The sequence below is a fragment of the Podarcis vaucheri genome, assembly GCF_965113315.1.
Source record: "Podarcis vaucheri genome assembly, chromosome: 4".
In the NCBI taxonomy this organism is placed as follows: domain Eukaryota; kingdom Metazoa; phylum Chordata; class Lepidosauria; order Squamata; family Lacertidae; genus Podarcis; species Podarcis vaucheri.
The window spans coordinates 42,975,220-42,994,203 of NC_138762.1; the positions used below are offsets into that span (position 1 = coordinate 42,975,220).

The window sequence follows — 18,984 nt, forward strand, 5'->3', positions numbered from 1 at the left end:
TTTGATTGTTTGTGAGCGCATGGGTGCAAAATACCTCTCCCAGAATGTGTTTCAAGACCCAGCTTGTTTTCATGCTGTTAATGAACCCCATAAGCAGTTTGCTTTGGTTTACAAAAACTGATATTCCTGTTGCATTTTAGCCTCACTCTGCTAGAGTCCACTTTTTCTTTCTTTTTAAAGAATGTTTTCTGCACCTGCATGCAAACTTTTTTTATATGTGTGCATGTCTGTTCCTATGCCATTTCAGCAGCACGCTACTTTTGTGATCTGTTTTCCTCTGCTGCAGCAAACAGCTGCCATGAAATAGCTTATTTCCTCTCCTTGTGAGGTGTGTAAATGAACCTCTCTCTGCCTCCTCCCAGCCAGGTTTATCTTCTGTATTCCTACTCCTTGTTTCTATTTAGCTGCTGCATCCCTCCCTTAGTGTAACTTGAGGGAGAGAAGAAAAACTATTGCTGGAATTGCTGCTTCTCAGGCATTGAGGTGCTACTACGGTATCAGCAATTGGTTCCAAAGTCACAAGCACTGAACTTTAGGAAAGCAAAGCATAAGGCTCCATGTAATCACTTTTCAAATGAATTGTATGCCATTAATGACAGGTAGAATGTGCAATTGAACAGACTGTATGGCAGGCATGGGAAACCATTGGCTCTTCATATCATGTTGGACTCCAAGTCCCATTAGCCCCAGCAAACATGGCCAATGGCCAGGGATGTTGGGAGCAGAAGTTCAGCAACATGTGGAGGGCCAGAGTTTTCCCCAACCTGCTCTGTGGGGTAGTATTCCCCAGCACCCGCCCCAGTTGTGGTAGTGCAAGTTTGTTGTACAGGAGGAAGTACTGTTGACTACAGCAATCTGCTGTGTGACCTGCCACAAGGCTTCCTGCCCTTTCCTTATGCAACTAGTAGCCCACCAAGGGATGCTCAATTAGTGCAACATTGAAATCCTCCCATGTCTGTAGTATGGGAGTAGCAGGGACCTATTTGACATGGGGGGAAATAACCAAATAAAGAGAGTATAAAGCAAGAGTAAGTGCTGACCTGCAGGGTCTCCTCATCTGGCCTGCAGCATCCCCCCTTCTGCAAGTAGACTTGAAAGGAGTTTTTTTTACTGTACTCAACAAGTGGTTTCTTTCAAGTCTAACTGCAATGTGAAGGAAGAAACATTGCCTTAGTCTGGACCACCAATCACATCTCCTCTCCCATGAATGAACACAGGGAAAGTATTGTTTTGTTATATCTATATAGCAAGGATAGGGAACCTGTAGGTGGCTCTCTAGATGATGCTAGACTACAATGTTTATCGTCCCTGACCACTGGACATTGCTTGCTGGGGTTGATGTGAGCTGGAAGAACATCTGGAGGGAGAGTCCATGGTTTCTTATCTCTGACAAAGAGGAGTGGTATGACAGAAAACAGTACTTTAATTTTATTCGTGCTGACACTATTTTCTGATCTTCCATGGCCAGGCTCTACAGCGGGATAAGATGGCTGAAGCATACAGCGAAATTGGAAAGAAAGGAGAGGTAAGTGACACTTCGTGCCAATTTGGCTCTACACATAAGGTGCCAAGGTGGCTTCAGGCACTACTCTGCCTGCTTTTTTCCTACCCTTTATTTAAAGTAGTACTGTCAAGCAAAACAGAAGTTATAGTATCCTCCTCACCCTTTTGATATTGTTTGAATGACACTTCTGTGCTTTATAATTTTTATTTATTACTGATTAAGGGGCAGTTGAGTCAGATTGTGCAGCACCTTCTTAAAAGACCAATCAGAAGCAAGCCTCCCACTTCCCCCAGTTAAATTGAGCCACGTGTGAGTGTAATTATTTGCATGGGCAAAAAAGATTTTGGCGGGGAGATTTTGTATTGATGCTGGGCTTCTTTTTTTCAGAGACGACGTGGCAAAGGCAGTGAAACAGTTTATCAGGTAAGGCACAGCAATAGCAAGCCTATCTCCCTACAAACTTCAGGGTCACAATCCTATGGAAGCAAGCTGCACAAAAGCAGCTCACACAGGAATCTTGTTTGCCTTTGCTAGTTTCTGGCATACATGCACCCTGTCAATTTGGATCACCGTTCTACAATGGGAGAACAGAGCAAGTGCCCTGTTCCTCACTTTGAGCCACCTAAGAGAATATTTTTGCTTGCCCAGAGGTGTTAATGCAGTCTGTGAAGGAACAAGTACAGAGGCGCGTCTGAGGGCAGTATACATCTTTGCTTCCTCCAACAAACAATGGACCAGTCACATTCTTCTCCTAAGCAGGACTTTTGCCTTGCTATGAGTATCAGCCTGTCACCTTTATTTACTCTGGATAGAAAGCCAGAATTGCTGGGCTTATTTTTAGCAGGGGCATATGGACTTAGTACTTCTGATTAATAACTACAGTTATATTGATTTAGTTATAACTTTGAGTCATCTCATCTTTCTTTATCAGGGTCTCAGCAAAGCAACGAAGGATACATACGATGTCCTTCAAATGCAGCCCCTACCACCTCCTTACTAGCTACAGTTGAGTCTAGCAAGAGGAGAACTATTTCCATGGCGAGCGGGAATCTTGATTACCATTCTCAAGATGATCTGTTCAGAAATCTGTTGCCTTCTACAACAAATGCCACTTTTACATGAGCATAAAAACCAAAGCTCCTTTTTAAAACTAATTTCAAGTTGTAGCTTTCAAAGTGTACATAGCTATAGAGCTTGGGCACCATGTTGTTGCTCAGTTAAAATTTAAGACCAGCTGCTGCGATGGCTATTTCAAAGTCATTTTCTTTTCTGGAGAAAGATGTTTTTTGAAGCTAAATGTGCATTAAAAAATATTGCTCATGTGGAAGGATTTCGTTCCAAAACATCAGATAATTCTGAGCACCAACAGGTTAACTGCCCCCCGCCCTCTTGTTATAGGTTTGGGTTTTTATTTATAAATAGCAACTGGGGTTTGGGGGAGGAGATATACAGTGTATCACCATTGCCCCGAAGGACCTTTTTAAACACTCTTTTGCCAAGATACAAAAACATGCACCACCACTGACCTTGGACTGAGTGCAGTAGGGCATTCTTTGGAATAAACATGCACTGCTAAAGGGATTTAATATGAAAATTGACTTCTGCTGCATGAGAAGTATACAGACAGTATGTTCCCATAGTTAAGAGAATAGAAGTAGGTTCTTCTTCCACAGGACATATGGTTGGTTGAAATGAGTAATACATTACCTCCTGTTTTAAATGTAGATGCTTCAAATTCCTGTTAAGACAGAATCCTGATCAAACTTGTCAGGTGCTGCTGTCCTGGTTAAGTGAGCTTAATACCATTATGCTTTTTTCCCAGGCAAATGCCTATTGTGAGAATTTTATACCTTGAATCTATTTCCCTTACCTAGTTTCACAGAGGATTTTTATTCCTTCTGCCCATCTTATCAGACTAGTTGATCCAAAAAGGGTTCACATACATCTCTATCGGCAAAATGGAAGTGAGAGTCTGCTTATCAGAACTCATACTGGACTAAGGCTGCATACACCCACTTCCCAAACTCAGGGGCTGTAGTTTATCCCTTACAGAGCAATTCCCAGCACCCTTAAACTACAGATCCTAGAATTCTTGGGCTGGATTTAGGTTTGATGAGGCCCTTTGTATATGCTATATGGTAATTTATGGACCTAATAGGTATCTAAAGCCATTTGCACATAACAAAATATGTATTTTATCAAAGTAATTGTTAAACATCTTCTCAATTGTATTTCAGTTCATCTTATATATTGGAAATATACATCCAGTTTTTTCCTTTAATTTTTTTGGAAGCCTCCAAGAGAGTAGGGCCCCAAGCTATATAGCTCTTTTTAGGTTATACAGTGGTGCCCCGCAAGACGAATGCCTCACAAGATGAAAAACTCGCTAGACGAAAGGGTTTTTCAGTTTTGCGTTGCTTTGCTAGATGAATTTCCCTATGGGCTTGCTTTGCAAGACGAAAACGTCTTGTGCTTTTTTTTTTTTGAAGCAGCTTGAAGAGGCGCAGTTGCGATGGACCGTGCTTCGCAAGACGAAAAGCATCGCAAGACGAAAAGACTCGTGGAACGAATTCTTTTCGTCTTGCGAGGCACCACTGTATGTAAATCTGGCACTGGGCAGAGGTGGTTAAATGTATGGGGTGTGCACAGCCTAAATCTGATCTTTCAAAAATACACTTCTGGAGCTTTAAATCTATAAATTAAGTTGAAAAGAACAAAGAAAATGCTTTTCTATCTAAAGAACTGAAACCATGTGTTCTGTGTATTTTTAAATAAAAGCTTCTTAAATATACCTGCTTTTCCCTCTTCTGGTCTTATTCTGCATTCGTTTGAACTTCATAGTGCCATGTTGCAGTGGAAAGTAAAAGGGGAAAAAGAGCTTAATGAAAAGGAGCAATAAGTCCTACAAAACCTTAAGATTTAAAGATAAACAAGGGTCCACAGATCTCACATCACTGACTTTTAGGACAGTTTAGAAGGGCAGCAATATCTATTGTAGGACCAAACAAGTAGTATGCATGACACATGCGCCTGTAGCAATAAACAAATTATCTTGTCAAGGACACAAATGTAGAGAATACTAAATAAATGTGCATTACGATGTTGAGCTAGTTAGACAACCTGCACATGGTGGTTACTTAACTGAAAGAATTTAACACATCCTGTTCAACATGGAAGCCGTAAGTTACTAGTAGTGTAAGCTTTTAAAATGAATCTGGCATATTTATTTTCTGCAGAATAACAGAACTGAGTGGCTTACCTGTTTCTGCTGTCCAATTATGTGAGTCTTCTAACCTGAGATGTCTTGTAATTTGTAGTTGGGAGAAAATAAGGAGGAACATCCTTCAGCTCCGGATTGTCAGGTTTAAAACAACAGAAATACAAGGTTCTGCCATTTCTTTTCAGCCATTTCCTTTCACTTGTTCAAAAACCACAAACCAGTGCATGCATGTTAAAACACTTGGAAAAATGGTTTAATGATGTTTACAACAGAAATGAACTGTACAGTTACAGTAAGTTTTATATATATAAAAATTACAGCAGACAAATGCATCTACACAAAATCTACCATTTTCATCCTGATTCACTATAATCTACACAGTCTCTCTCAATGCCCACAGCCACCTGTAGGCAGCCACTAGGGAAAAATAGAAGGTATATTTAAAGAGACAGCATCCTTTTCATCTCCATTTTGGAGACACACACAGTTTCAAATTAGGGCCTTACAGTTCTCAAATTTAAAGTTAGGCAAGAATGCATTGTATCTTAATATATTTATCACAGTTAGATACAAAGTGTTCATGTAAATTAAGCTGTACAATTGACCACATTAGCAGGCCTGAGGAAGATATAAGCCAACTTGATGGTTGACGACAGGGAAGCTCTGTAATCAACGCAAATCTCTCTTTTTTGCCATAGGAAGAGCTCAGGATTTTATAAATCAATTTCCACAAACCATAGCTTTCTTGGCAAGATGCCTCCCCCCCCACTATAAAAACAAAAAGCATAAATTCCTAGCATAGTAATATCCGTGCTTTTAGTTGTTCAATTGCTATACTTTGAGTCTTGCCTCACCTTTCAAAATTAAAGGACGATGTTTTCAGGGAACTGGACCTTTATGGGAGGGCAAAAGTACAATCTCACTGTTATAAGCATGCTGTCTCTTTAAAAAAAAAAAGGAATAAAGATCCCCCTGTTGGGAATGGCAATCAGAGAAAATGCAATCTAAATCGACAATCTGGTGGAAATCACAGATTATGTACACTTTTTCTCAATTATGAACACCTAGGCAGTGAAAACTGTTGTGTTAATACATACATTGACACACCCAAAACATACAAAAATACTATTATTTCAAACTACTAAGAATAAGACAATTCAGTTATCTCCATGCTATGACTTTAAGAGCATTACACTGAAACAAACAAGAATTTAAACGACATTTTTAATATCCCAGAAATATACCAAAATATACATCTAAGCTTTGGAATTACTGAGGTTAGACTAATGCAAGTGCTGGGTAATTGTACTTAATACACAAGTCTAAGGTTCTGCAGGAACGAAATTATCTTTGGTATCTGCATCAGGCTAATATTATTAACATTTGGATTTTGCTTTGGGATAGAGCTTGTATGACCCTAGAACCAAACACCCCCTAATCAACTGAGATTTAAAAGATCCATGTAAAAAGTTCCTTCATTGGCAACCCCCCCTCCCCCAAAGTTTAAAAAGTCATAGGCATCTACCTACCTAGCACAAAAGGTTGAGAAATACAATGCATAGTTGCACAGTGGTGCTGCAAAAATAATTAAAAGAACAAAAAAGAAGCGGGGGGGGGGAGAGAAAGAAAAACAAAACTTTTTTTTCAGAGATTTTGCACAACAGGACAGCCTCCTCCAAGCAGTGGCGGGGGGGGGGGAGAGCTCAGAAGTGCACCTCAGCGTGTATTAATATCACCCAGCTCCCAAAGGGTTAAAAGCACCCACCAGAGCCGCCAGTCATGCACCAATGTCTTCAGCTTCACAACCAATCTGTGGAGTCCATCACTTTCCCCCACTGAACTCTCCCTCCCAATGGCTGTGCGCCTTTGGATTTGTGGAGGTCAAACAGAACTTGGTCTCCCAAGCAAGCTAGCACAGGATGGGACCGAGCCATCGTAGAGATATGATTGGTGCTGAAGACGCCCCTTTTGTCTTTGGTTTGTTTGTTTGTCTGTTTTGAGTTTATACAATCATTAGGAAATCTTTGGTTTTGGCTGGAAATTTCTAAAAGAACAAAACAAAACAAAGAAACCGCCCCCCTTGGCATATAGCAGTGCACCGTGACCTGGAAAAGCTTCTCTTTCCAAAGGGTGGGGAAACTACATTCAAAGTAAAATGGCAGAAGGGACAGGGATGCAGCTTCTGGTTAGCCTAGAGGCGGGGACGGGGAGGAACAAGATTGTCAAATAATAAACGAAGGAAATTAAATATGGGAGGAGCATGAGAGAAACAAAATCAAAAAGTAGCGAGCAATATGCATGCAGCACTTGGCTGCGAGGAGCTGTCAGGGTCCTGCCTTGACCCTGCAGTACATTATAGCCCTGACATCTCACCAGGGGGGAGGGAGAAGGCAGCATGGAGGTTTCATGCACGGATTGGGAGTGGAGATGGATATTCACAGACTACGAGAGGACCCCTGGTAACCAAAAGAAATAGAAGATTGCAATTTGCCCTCAGTTTGCAGTAGCTTTTAAGCAGCGACATTCAGAGGCTTTAAGGGGTCGCCCCCCAGGTTGCAGGTCACAGGATGCTATAAGCCAGAGTTCCACGTTAATCAAGGGAGGGAGGGCAGTCTTGGCAACTCTGTAGGGTTTGGAGAAAGTTAAAGCAAGTTACTCAGTTATGAGTTAGAAATGAGGTATACGACAGCTCCCGTACCTGTGGCGGATAAACACCCAACACTTACTCACACCTAGCCTTAGACACTACCACAGAAGAAGGAAATGGAACAGCGACACGGTGGGACCAGGGGAGCGCAAGCAAAACGGCCGGAGTCCCGTGATGCTCTCAAATGCACTTGCACCTGACCTCTTATCTCCTGGATTTTAGAGAAAAGCCTATATCTTCCCTCCAGGGAGGTTCAAATAAATGGAAGTGACTTACCAATCAGTATATGGGTATCTGCTGTGGCTTCTTCCTCAAATTCAAATACAGAAACTGGATCGAAAATGCCAATGTGCTAACATGGATTAGATGGGACAAGTGACAGTTTCCCCCCAGCCCTGACAAAAGGTGTTTGTTCCAAGGCTGTTGGCCAGGCTGGCTGGCTTGTATTGTGCAGATATTAATTTGACACAGATCTGTACTCCTTAATATTTACCACTATTCCTGTGGTACTCTTGCCAGAAACATTCACCATTTACCCTTATAGCCCCCTGGTGGGTTAAAGACATTTCTGCTAGAAATACTTCAGGAAGGCTTTTGTTTTGATGGGTTCTACATTGTAAAAACAGAGAATTTTTGGTGAGAACAAAGATCAGAGTTTTAGAAATGTTTGGGGAAAGAGCCAACAACAAACTATTAAACCCATATTTTCGCCTGAGTGAGGTAAAGAGAAATAAGGCAGAAGAGGGGAGACATTCCAACCTTCCTCATAGTACTAAGGATCTTCCTCTCATGATCCCATCTCCCAACTGGTTGTTTCATTTCCTTCCTCAGATTTGTTTTCTTTTAAAGCACACCTTGTTTTCCACATCTTTTGTTCCAAGTGCTCTTATCTTTGAGAGGTCATTTTCCATTTCCCTATTACCTACTTATAAATCTACCTAGCTCTTAGAAAAGTCACACAATATTAATACCACTTTACATAATGTCAGAACAATAAGTCTATTAGTAAAGCTTTCCAGGGAAGTTCTGCAACCCAGCTGATTTCCAGAGGAAGAATAGCTGGACAACTAATATATATTTACCTTCTCCCTTGCTTCCCACGTGAACATGTCAGGCTTGACTGATGCAATTCATCAAGCCAACAGCATGTAATGTGACAATGCCCAAAGCTATTCCGGGGAGGAAAGAAAGACGTCTCCAAGGTTTTCCACTATGAAAACCCACAGGACTTCTGAAATGATGTGAAACAGAGGACAATGCAGTTTTGATATTTAGGAGGACAATGCAGTTTTGATATTTTAAGAATAAAACCAAGTTTTCCCTACGTCCAACAGTTGCTTGTGATCTTGGGTGTTGAACTTGCCTCCAGTATGTCCTCAGAAAAAGTATCCAAACCAACCCTGTGCATTAAGAAGGTAGGAAAACCAACACATGAGGAGATCCTCCAAGTCAAGAGTCATCAAATCAAACCTCTAAGACCACACAATCTTTTGCCGAAGACATCCTGAAAACAGCAGAGCTGCCAAAAACTAAGCAGTATACCTTTGGTTCCTATCAAAACATTGGAAATTCTCCCCCTCCAGCTGAAGCTCAGGTTTTCCTTTCCCACCGCCGGAAATATACTTCCTCACACAAACACACACTCTGTATTCTTCTGCAATCAGAGAAAGGAGATGCTTCAGAGTCAGGATGGAAGCAGATGAAGTCTCCCAAGAATGCCATCCAAAATCTGAACCATGTCCTGTGAAAGAAAAATGACTCAACCTTCCAGAAAAAGAAACCCACATCCAATATTGCCTCTTTTCTCCTGAAGTCTGCCTCACAGAATCTTATCCCTTTCAGGTACTCTATACTTAGGTACTAGGAGCAGGGTAGCATTTAGTTTGGTTTCTCTTCTGCTATTTTTGGTCTAGACAGGATTAGCATTGCTATTAGAAAATTAAATTAATTACCACATACTACATTCAATAACAAGACAAGCAGGGATAAAAAGAACTGTTTCACTTTGTTCTCCCAAATATCCTCCTCCTTTTCCAAATGTAAAAGTCTTGGCCCAGCTGCAGCCCTAGTGCAACTACGTGGACTAAAATGGGTTGCTAATTCATCTCCTTGTATGCCCCCTCCAAGCACACAAACTTGCTCAATATTTACATCCCCACCAAGGCCCTTGGTTTGCCAATAGAAAGAAAGCAGGGAGGCAGAGGTCATGCACACCTAGAAGGACCCTGGAAGCAATACAGCAACTCAGTTATGTCTGCTGTTATGTAGCGTGTTGACAACGATAGCCAATGACAAAGTAGAAAAAGACGTTGCAAGCAACATTTGCCTTCTAGCACAGCTAACTCTCTCTCCTTCCCGCCCCCACCCCATACCCTATAAAGTTGTAGCCTAAATACAGAACTGCGAATACATACAGCATAAGTCAGGGTCTTCAAAACTAAACTCTACAGCTAGAATTACTTCCATTATTTATAAAGTTTCTCTCCCGATTTTCCATTCTGCAAATGATACTAAAGCTATGCTGAGGTATTTTTTTTATAAAAAAAAGGTGCCAGAAAGCCAGCTGCTACCAAAAAGCATTGTTCCTACAACCCTGTAACAATGCCTGCTTACTGAAAGAGAGACAAGAAGGGGTGGAAGGAGACTCCTAAGTTATGTCAGAGGAGAAGCCTTCATTTTGCTCCTTAGGGTCAAAAACATTTGGCATGCTTCATGCCAACATTCAGCCCAACTACATGTATACCGCATGTTTGGACAAAGGTCAGTAAAGGTCATAGCAGTAAAGCAATGTCAGGCAGTGTGACTACGACCTTTCTTTCTCTCGAGAATAAAGCTAATTTAATTCCAGTGTGACTCAAGAGTCACTTCACACACTGTAATTTGCCTTCACAGAGAATGTCTATGCATAAAATAGCAACAGGCACTGCACATTATGATGCAATTTCCTAAAAGGATGCTATATCTGTATGTAGGAAAGTGAAATGTGTGGAACAGACCTCTTATCATCCTGCATATTATCCCAGGAGGATTAAAGACTACTGTGATCTGTTGATAGTGAGGCTGAACTCAACATTGCAAAACCGATTCAGAAATGTATTAGGGATAGGCTGCGGCAACTAATCAATGCTAGGTCCAATATATCTCAAGTTTTCTTTCACAATCTATATAGATGTCTGTATTAAGAATTTTAAACTTTTGAAAGTCTCCCTAGAAAAGTGGAAATGAAATATAGGTTTCATTTTTCCATTGACTATTAATCAAATGCCTTTTGATTAAATTTGTGTAATCTGAAAATGTTTTGGGCACACAGGAAAAAGGCAGAGCGGACTGGCATGACTGGGCATCTGTCCAAGGCCCTCTGCTGCCAAGAGTCTCCTTGTTCTGCTCCAGTGATAAGGGAGATTTGCTGAGGGAGGAACCCATGGAAGATCTCCTGCTCAAGGGCCCTTCCAAACATGAAGCCAACACTGGGGAGGGTGAATGTTTACAAATTGGACAGTACACCATCCCACAACACTCACAAAAGTAAGAAGACTCTGGGTAAATTGGCACTAGTTCCAGGTGCATTCCTTTTTTTCTGAAGCTGTTCATACAGGGCACGGACTTTGGCATCAAAGTCCATTCAAGAAGCTCAGGGATCTCAGCCAACTTTTATCACTTAAGCCAATAGAAAAGCTCCCTACTGGCAAGTTCGACTTGGCCTAATAACTGCATGGAGCAAGAACTTTGCAAGTGAATGTCTTAAAAGAGTGTATTGCTTAAAAAAACATTAGATTGTAACTTTGTAAAAAAATTGGCTAACGAGTCCTGAGAAGTTTTGGTTAGAGATGAATAACCATAATCAGCCAGCCAGATTCTCCTTTGGTAGTGTTTTCTCTATAATGGGTTATACCTATATACATTTATGAACCTCTAGAACCCTTTTAGAATTCATCTTCTAAAAAGTGCATGTAGGCACATACAGATCGAGCATAAACAGACTCCTAATGTCAGAGAGAAAGGATTACATGTTCAAAGCAGAAGAGAGACTTCTACGTGGGATGTTGTTTTTTTAAAAAGGTCATTAACAGCACGAATATGATGAAATGATGTATCTGCCTAAATGTGCACTTCCATTACAAGAAATTATGTTACTGAAAAATATAGGCATCGAAAAGATATTGTTAAATAATTCTACCTAACAAAAGTGTCGTCTGAAAGGTTAATAAAGGAACTTTTATGGTAAATATAGCTGCTACACTTGTGTGGCTCCAAAAGCAACAAGGCCATAGCAAAAGCTTTAATTATACCAAACACTAATCAAGTCAGTTAGTGGATTTTGCATCCTTGTGATGCTAACTGCCCCTGCAGCTCAAACCCCAAGCATAACTGTATGGCCCCACAGTGGAACCAGTGCAAGATTACATTTAAATTGGGGAAAATGTTCATAAAGCAAGACTTGAGTGATATTTTCCCACATCTTATCACTTACAAAAATGAATGAATGAATGAATGAATCTATGTGTTATCTGTTCAGTGCTCACACTTCCTATGTAATATTTGATGCAAATATTTTCGTTTTGAATGTGGTCTCACAAAGTTCCTACCAGATCCTGAACATAAATAAATGCCCCCATGCAAAAACCACGTGAACCCTCCACCTCAGGTGCCAAACACTGCACCAGAGCCAGTCTTTGCTTAGGCTGCAGTGTAGCCCAACATCCAGTAACTGAAATAAGCCATCAGTGTGGTAGCAAATAAAATACAGGCTTTATCTTGTAATGGGCAGCCTACATTCTTCAAGGTTTTTAGAACAGCAATTAGAAAGACAGTTAAAGCATGATATTACCAACCTAACCCCACGTAATATACAACTGAAATAGGGAAGGGAAGGAGATAAGGCAACAATGGACTCTTAAGCCTGGTTTCTGGCACCGGAAATTCAGCAATAAGTACTTCTGTTCTTCCTTTATAACTTCAATCAATAATATCTTTGGTTGAACTTATCCAGTAAAAATGCCTTAGATGACAATCAACATAAAACTAAACTTAACCTATCAGGTATTTTCCTTGGCAATTGAAGCTTAGGAGTTATTTTTAAAATATAGCATGGATTCACCATTCACAACTGCTTTTCCATCACAGGACACCCAGGCGACCCATTTTTATAACATCACGTTTGTAGCTTTTCCTAGCCGTGTTTATACACAGGCTCAGGCATCAGGGTTCTGGTAACTCACATAAATATGTCATTGTAAAGCAACTTTGTAATGTTTCTGAGCAGGTACAGACTTAGTGCAGAGCAGGTTGTAGGACTGCAATTCCCCTACCCTCTTTCTGTCAGCCTTAAACACGGTTAATGTCTGTGCTGGCACTCACCTGAGCCATGGTTAACATGAACGCAGGGATCCTGCAGCCCACCTTCCTTAGTCAGGGTTAAGATATTGGGAGTATTACATCTGATCCAACTCTATACATCAGGGGAAGTGACATTAAATGATCACTGTCCATTCACATTCACGTGGCATGCATATTTAGGTGGCAGGTGGGAAAAACAGCAAAAACTTTTCAGATCCTCCCTTTTATGAGAAATTGTCTCCATCTCATTTCTGTCATATGTTGTAATCCACTGCACTGCTACTCCTGAATGCCCTGGGTTAATGACAATTCCTACATTAGGCATGCTTGCTTATCTCCAAGGTAAACTAATTCATGGCCCAGACATCTTACTGCCGGTGCTACTGGGGCAGCATGCAGGAAGAGTGAACAGTTGGGCTGATCTCTGCTGCTCTGGCACTACAAATGGTCATAATAAGGTGACCCAAAGAGCCAATAAGACTCCACCCTTCTTTATATAACCGTTGTCTCAGCCTTTGCTCTTCAGTCTTAGCAATCTATCACTCAAGTGAAGGTTGAGATGCTAGACTGCCTGGAAGACTTGCTTGGACCTGCAGAATTATTGGTTAACCTCCCATCCACCAACCCTGACACAGATATATGGAGCAGTTATACATTCTCAAGATGGCAAAATAATGTAGAGATATAGGGTGGTACTCAACTAATTTTTATGCAGAGTAGACGCACTGAAATTAAGGACAACGACTACATTAGGTCCATTAATTTCAATGGGCCTACTCTGGGTAAAGCATAGTTGAGTATCACACATAGTTTACATTTATAACACTTCATAAGCACAAACCTTACAAAGGAAGCGGTCTATTATATCTACACACACTGCAAAGTAAGGGCACATTCAGACATTACTCGTACGTGTGAGCCTCATACATGGGAATGTGTAATGTGCAAATTGGTATATATGGGCAGATTCAAAAAGGTGTGGAAGAACAACTTTACTTTGAAATTATGAACCTTGCGAGTTTGTCCATCAGTATGATAAGCCATGTATTCAGCTGGAAGAACAACTCTCCTACAACAGAAAGTGTCCACACTGGCCCTAAGTGCACACAACTTAGGGTAAATTGAATAGATGTTTTAACTCATCTGTCAATGGTTTGTCTGCTCAATATATCCCCATTTTTCACACCTTTCAAGGAAGTAGTATTTGCACCCAATAAGGTTCTGGCACTCTGGCTTCTCTAAAATCAATAGAAACATTCCAACTCATCTGAAAGGGACACGGACTGAACTCTGCCATTTTCGTAAGTAACCTGCAACTGTGGAAACTGCAGGTATGCGGATTAACCTACTGATTTCCTTTTTGGTAATAAAAGGTGTACTGAAATCTCTCAAGTTTGCAAGCAAACGTTTCAGACTTTGGCCTATGAAACAGATCTGAAACTGTGTGAAATGAAATGACAGCCTAATAACCCATGACTGAAAAAATGAAAATAAAATCAACAATCTCTAGAACACTGGAATGCTGGAGTAATTTGTTCAACTAATGCAGTAATGGAAGAATGGTTAGTACTGGATATTAGGGACACAGGTATCACACATTGTTTTGGATTACAGGAATTGCACTTGGTAGTGACCAGAAAATTTTCACTATACCAGAACGTTCATGACTTTTGTGATTATCCTTGTAGCTTTGTGGTAAGAGAAATGTATTATAACTGTGAGGTTCCAGGGCAGATTCTCCAATTATCTGGATCTGATTTTCTGTTGAAGTGTGTATTGCAGAAGCTGATTATCTATCTATCTCTCTAGAATAGCCTTTCTTCCAGAACAGCTAGGACCCATGGGAATGGTACTCTGGAGGGCACCAGCTTGGGGCTGGCCGCTCTAGAATGGGAAGAGGTGTGTGTGTGTGTGTGTGTGTGTGTGTGTGTGTGTGTGTTAATATGGCCATGTGAAATATATAGCCAAGATCAACACAAAATAGTGACAGCTATTCAGATCCTGGTATCTCTGTGCTGCTGCGAACAAGCATCAATGCATTAGGTATGAGCGATATGAGGAATGGAATATGTAAAGTAGGATGAATACAATTCAACCAAAGCATTTTAGCTGCATGTTTTTAGCTTCCAGTTTCTTTCACCAGAACCTGCTGTGAAACCTGCTAGTAGTGTGGCAGTGGCGTGAATCTAAGAGAAATAAAGATTAAAGGTGCTCACACCAACAATATGTGAATACTGTGAATACTACAGCAAGATTTTTATGGCCATCATCTGAGCTACATTAGTGTTCCAGATTCATCATGTCCTCTAACTGCAAACAGTGAACCCAAGAAGAGGCAGCCAGTCAACTGAATAAACAGCTTCCCTTAATCCTTGAGAGTTTTGGGGCGATTTACAGGGCTGTGTTCTCTTTATTTTTTGTACATAAATATGAAGGGCTTATTTCCTCCTTGATGTTTGAAATTCATAGCTAAATAAATGCCACAGTTCAGAAGTCATCACCATCTCCTCTATTAAAATATATACGTATGGATGTGTGCACGCCAAAAAACACAAGTTACATAGATCTAATTTCAATGGACGAAAAAAAATCAAAAAAAAATCCATGGGATTGATATTTCCTTTGGTAGAAACTAGTCAACACTATGGCCTTGAGACCAACATAGTGGGTACCTGTCTCTCCTCTGCCATCCTTTCATACATTTGACTGCTCCAAGCTGTTGCTATGGGCCACTTAAAACCTTAACACACAGTATTATTAATAGCCCTATATTTTTAAACTGAGACTGAAATCATGGAGACAGTCACACCACAGTATATAGATTGAGCCAAACTGCTAAGGAGGATGTGGGAACAGTTGAATTAGTAACCATCTGCCATTGCCATTCTATTTACACACCAAACCATGGAAATTAGATAATAATCAAGTTGAGATTTTGTCTGCCCCAAGGATATATAAAAGACCACCCCACCCCCCAAAAAAGATTAAAACAAGCAGCAATTTTTATATAAAATAAAAAATGAAAAGAAATTGTCAGTAGCATCTATCACCTCTCTGCATCTGAACTGCACTTATACAAACTAGTCCATTAGTACAGCAGCTTGCTAGAAATTGACTTTGGTTCAAGCTTAGTTTTAAAAAAATAAAACATTAAAAAAAAATCAAACACACATAAGACGGTGGACGGACATTTGCTCACTTCCCTGCTTACAGTTCACAAGTTTTTAAAGTTTTAGGAAGAATTCATTATTTTTAAATAGCTTGTGAAACAGGAAGTTGGAAATTCAGAGACGAACAGAGAGCAAACAGCATGACGGTATGCGAGAAGAGACAAAGATTTCTGCTAGTTGAGCATTAATGCCAGCTCTCTGAATTGGGATCAGCAGCCAGAGAAGGAATTGAGAATAAAGTTACTGCCATCATGATATCAGGTGATAAAGGATATCAGGTGATGAGAGGTTAAATAATTACCTTTGGCATGAAATGCAATATAATTACATGAGTGCTAGAACTCCCCTTCTCCCCAGGCTTAGTGAAAAGAAAAACTGGGCAGCTCCTCCTTCTTGAAGATATTTTTCAATTCACCTTAAAAAGAGATTGGAGAGTTCCAAGTACATTGCAGTCATCCAATCTCTTCTCAGCAGAAAAATTTAGATTCAGACCAGCATAACATTTAAATTCATCTTTGTCTCCTCAGTCTCTCTCTCATCCATTTGTCAGCAGCTGTTTGCGCATACCACTTGTTACGTTGCTTGGAAACATTTCCCCCTCTCTAGTAGAGGTGTTTATTACTGCCATAAATGATCTAGCTAGCAGCAGCATCACCCAGAAATAGCATGAAATATTGCAAGACGCATGCAACATGCCAGTGTTCACCAGAAAGACAACACTCTCCACGGCACACTGGTCAGCTTTCTGAGAATTCCTTACCAACTTTTTCCAGAGCAGTGAACAGTGTCAAAGAACATTACAAACTATTTAGAATGGAGCACGCTCTGCTGTGTTGGCATAAAACAGGACTTGTTCACATGACCTAGTTTACTTCTGGAATAGAAATGTTTTAAGTTGAAAACATTTTCAGTACAATCATATTGGAGACACTGGAAAAAGTAAGTTCTTAGAGATGAACCAAGGCAGCGTTCAGAAATCCTATGCCAAACAGCTGGTAGGAAGGTTCAACAAATGCATATGAATTATCACCAATACAGGCAGCCTCCTGAGAAAGTAAATAACAGAAATATTCCCAGTTGTAAAGTGGCCATTTCCATGCAATTATGAGACAAGACAGTGGCCAGCACAGATGCTGAAGACAGAACCTATGGGCCAAATCCTTCCTCCCTTGGCATCAACAGGAGCCAAAGACGTGCAAATGAGAGCTAGATTTGGCCCAAGTGTGCTGAGCAAACAGCTGTCCAATCAGAGCGCCCATCTCACAAGCATGGACTATCTTTGCACATTACCCTCTGTATGTTCACTTAGCCGCCAACACTTCTGAGAGAATCCCGAAAAACATACCGCCAGGGAAAAGGAAACTAAAGAACATTCGCAATTCACATGCTTTCCTCTCTTTGCTCCTCCCTCTGTGTGGCATGGGAGCTCACTGAAACTGTTCCAGGAGCAGACAAATGTGTCCGAACTATATATATATATATATATTTATAAAAATAATAATAATAATCATAAAGAGATACATCAGTAATACAGGCCTGCCTAAATTGTACCAGTTAAGAAAGGAACCCCCAACACGATTGATAAGATTATAAACACCTTGTATGACATTATGGCCTGTACAACAGACCAATAAATGATAATTAAAAAAAGATATTTAGATCAAAAAGAAAGAAGAAATCCCATTCCTACGTTTGAGTTGATAACCCACCTTAACTTGTCATTGATACTGCTGGAAATGATAAGTAGTCCTTTTTTGTTTTATACATTTTTGGTTAGAAAGTTCTCCAGTCAATGAAGCAATCCTGAAAAGACAGTGTTTATTATAAAATTAGGCAAATGTTTGTCCCAGTTTTAAATCCTTCTTCTTGGTTTTTTTTTTCCTTTTGTATTTTTCCTTCTCTCCCTTGTCCCCAGCAACACGGTGAGAGGAAACCAATCACATTTTGCAGTTTGTAAACCCAGCTGGCAGCCCATCTCACTGCAGAGTAAAATAGGCTATGGGTAAGCACAGCTCAGTCCAACTCACTGCGCCTTGGAGGCAGTAGTAGTGGTGGAGGCAGCCCCGCTGGCCGAGGCCACGGTGAAGAGAGAGTTCTGGATAGACTCTGCTGAGGTGGAGGTGGCATGAAGGCTGGCAACTGGTCCAGAGGCCCCTGCGGAGGCTGCAGCTGCAGAGACCAAGCTAACTGGGTTGCTGGTGAGCAGTGAAAGGTTCTGAGGGTTCAGGAACAGAGGGGCAGTGACGATGTTCGGCGTACCTCCAGCATTGGCAAATACCAAGTTCCCAGTTGCATCCAGTGATGTTATTGGAAGAGAGCCACCAGATGCAAGAGCTAGAGAGGGGCAGAAGAAAATGTCAGCATTCGCAGCCCCACACATCAGCAGCACTGAAGTTTTTCTTCTGACTACCAACGGATGCTAACACACACACACACACACTCCAAAAATAGTAAACGAAGCCATCTCAACATCAGGAGGAAAAGCTGGATTGGATTCAGAGTGACTGAGGATTGAGAACTGACCATTTTATTATCCAGATAAATACACCATTTTCACCACAGAGGAAAAAGCAGGTGCTGTGAAGACCCATTAAGGCAGGGATGGAGAACCCATGGCCCAAACGGCCCAGGGCCCAAATGCAGTTCTTGGGGCCTTTCTACGTGTCCCTTGGGGCTCTCTCCCCTGGCCACATCCTGTCCCTGTGCCATGCCCCTCCCCACAGGCTCCACCCCTCCCCAGCCCGGCTCCACACCCTTTTCGAGTGCTTTTGCCTAGCTGAAATTCATCCTTCAACTGCAAACATGCCTGGTTGCAGAGATGCGATGGCTAAGTGTGTGCACCTACTGAAACCTTTGAACTTTCCACACTCTGCACAAAGGCAAAAGTCCCATCCATTGTTATGCCCACTGTTATGCCAGTGGCATGTGGGCCTCACAAGGCTCCTTGAGGGGATGAGGCCCCGGGGCTGAAAAACTTCCCCAACCCCTGCATCAAAATATTATAAAGGCTCATGCATAAAGATATATGGAGTCAGATTTCAACCACCTGAAGAATGCTTAAGCCATTGTGTATTATTCACCTTCTGCGCTCTGATAATTAATTCAT

The 18,984-nt window shown here is 41.1% G+C and overlaps 2 protein-coding genes across 9 annotated transcripts in view; one reads left to right on the forward strand and one right to left on the reverse strand.

Annotated features, from left to right (window-relative positions):
• The window catches only part of CD247 (CD247 molecule), a 40,841-nt gene extending 38,275 nt beyond the window's left edge, over nucleotides 1-2,566 (forward strand). Inside the window, exons 6-8 of the mRNA XM_082221495.1 lie at nucleotides 1,469-1,525; nucleotides 1,892-1,927; nucleotides 2,436-2,566. Of these exons, the coding sequence (XP_082077621.1) occupies nucleotides 1,469-1,525; nucleotides 1,892-1,927; nucleotides 2,436-2,504 (162 nt within the window). The 3' untranslated portion in view covers nucleotides 2,505-2,566. The remainder of the gene's footprint in view (nucleotides 1-1,468; nucleotides 1,526-1,891; nucleotides 1,928-2,435) is intronic.
• Nucleotides 2,567-4,949: 2,383 nt separating this feature from the next.
• POU2F1 (POU class 2 homeobox 1) overlaps nucleotides 4,950-18,984 on the reverse strand; it is a 100,594-nt gene continuing 86,559 nt past the window's right edge. For all 8 annotated transcript variants that reach the window (XM_082221469.1, XM_082221474.1, XM_082221473.1 and 5 more), the window contains one exon: nucleotides 4,950-18,212. In XM_082221469.1, the coding sequence (XP_082077595.1) occupies nucleotides 17,902-18,212 (311 nt within the window). In that variant the 3' untranslated portion in view covers nucleotides 4,950-17,901. The remainder of the gene's footprint in view (nucleotides 18,213-18,984) is intronic.